The sequence below is a fragment of the Emiliania huxleyi genome (assembly GCF_000372725.1).
Source record: "Emiliania huxleyi CCMP1516 unplaced genomic scaffold EMIHUscaffold_402, whole genome shotgun sequence".
Lineage (NCBI taxonomy): Eukaryota > Haptophyta > Isochrysidales > Noelaerhabdaceae > Emiliania > Emiliania huxleyi.
Window position 1 is genome coordinate 71,935 of NW_005198950.1, and position 1,511 is coordinate 73,445.

Genomic DNA, 1,511 nt, shown 5'->3' on the forward strand with positions numbered 1-1,511 from the left:
GCGGCGGGCGGCGCGGCGGGTGGGGCGGCAGCGGGGCACCCGCGAGATGGTGCCGTGGGCAGCGCTGCGGGGAAGCGAGGAAGGGGCGGAGGGAGGGAGGAGGGGGGGGCGGCTCGCCTGCCGCCCTCGAGCCGCGACAGCCGGTGCCGTGGCCGGCCCGCCTTCGAACGCGAAGGGGGGACGGCCTCATGCCGCCTCACCGCGAGAAGCGGCGGCCGGCCGCCACCTCAAAGGAGGCCTCTCGCGCTCGAAATACGTGCGAGGCACCTGCCGAAGGGGGTGGGGTGGTCGGGCGGTCTAGGGGAAGGCGTATCCGGTGGGTGGGCGCCGCTCCTACAGCGCGCGGGGCGGGGAGGCCGACTGCGGCGGTGATACGGTCGCGCGCGCGGGGCGTGGAGGGCCAGGGAGGTGGAATCCGGGGCGGCGGAAACCTCCGATTTTTTGCAGTTCTAATTAGCCCGAGGCTGGCCGGAGAGGATTGACGTATCCGATTTTTGTTTTTCCGCTGGTCCAGCCGGCCAGCCGTGCCTACGGCGAGAAAAGGAGCGTCAGACCCGGTCCGATCTCGCGCTCCAGCGGGAACGCCGAGCGCCTCGGACGCCAAGCGGAAACGGCGTTCCGAGGCGGGGCGCGGTGGCGATCGCCGGTCGGCGCCTTCGCGGCCGGCCGGCCCGGTGGGTTGCCACGGCACATGCGCCGCGCGCCGTCGCCAGGCCCCGCCGCCGCCCCGCCAGAGCAGCGGCGAGATGGGAGGCGGTCGGCGGGTACCATCGGCTCTTGAGCGAGCTTTCAGCTCACTTTGACGACGCTAGGAAAATCAATTCGTGGAATCCAGTCCGAGATGCAGTGAGGCGGAGCCTACCCTGAACGAACGAACTCGCGCCACTCCTCATGGCCCTGATGAAAAATTACGACCAATTATGTTAGTTGTTACCAAATCCACACACAAACACACGCTCAGCAACGCCGTCGGGGGCGGGCCAAACTCTCTTTTCGAGCGAGGTGAGCGTGCCGATGAAGTTGCTCGAGGTGTGATCAGCTGGTGCGCCGAGGCCACAGACGCGTCTGACTCCTGCGGCGCGGCTGGCCACTACGTGACCTGTGGCCATTCCGGGCCCACGTGACTCGCCCTTTGACCCTTGTCCCACGCGCCCCCAATGGCACGTTGACGCCCTGCTTAGCGGGTACCGCCAGCAGGGCTGGGGTGTCCGCCCATGCGAGTTGATGCATGTGGTACAGGTGGCCCGCGATGCCGTGAATGGCGCTCGAGTACTCGTAGTACGGCAGCCCAAAGTCCTTCGCGCACTGCTGGACGACGGGCTTGATCTTGAGCTGGTTCTCGTACGAGAGCGAAGGGAAGAGGTGATGCTCGATCTGCATCTCGAGCATGCCAGTGATGTAGCAGAGCGCGCCGAGGGTACCGTTGAAATTGGACGAGGTGAGCAGCTGGTGGGCGCCCCAGTCGCCCCCCTCCTGGAAGCGCGCGTGCAACGCGTTCGACTCGTTGACGT

At 67.4% G+C, this 1,511-nt stretch overlaps 1 protein-coding gene across 1 annotated transcript in view; it reads right to left on the reverse strand.

The window, feature by feature from the left end:
- Positions 1–1,473, reverse strand: part of EMIHUDRAFT_470256 (hypothetical protein) — a gene marked incomplete at its 5' end in the record, with an annotated part of 1,931 nt that extends 458 nt beyond the window's left edge. The window contains 2 exons of the mRNA XM_005770025.1: positions 118–267; positions 1,189–1,473. Of these exons, the coding sequence (XP_005770082.1) occupies positions 228–267; positions 1,189–1,473 (325 nt within the window). The remainder of the gene's footprint in view (positions 1–117; positions 268–1,188) is intronic.
- Between the last annotated feature and the right edge of the window lie 38 nt (positions 1,474–1,511).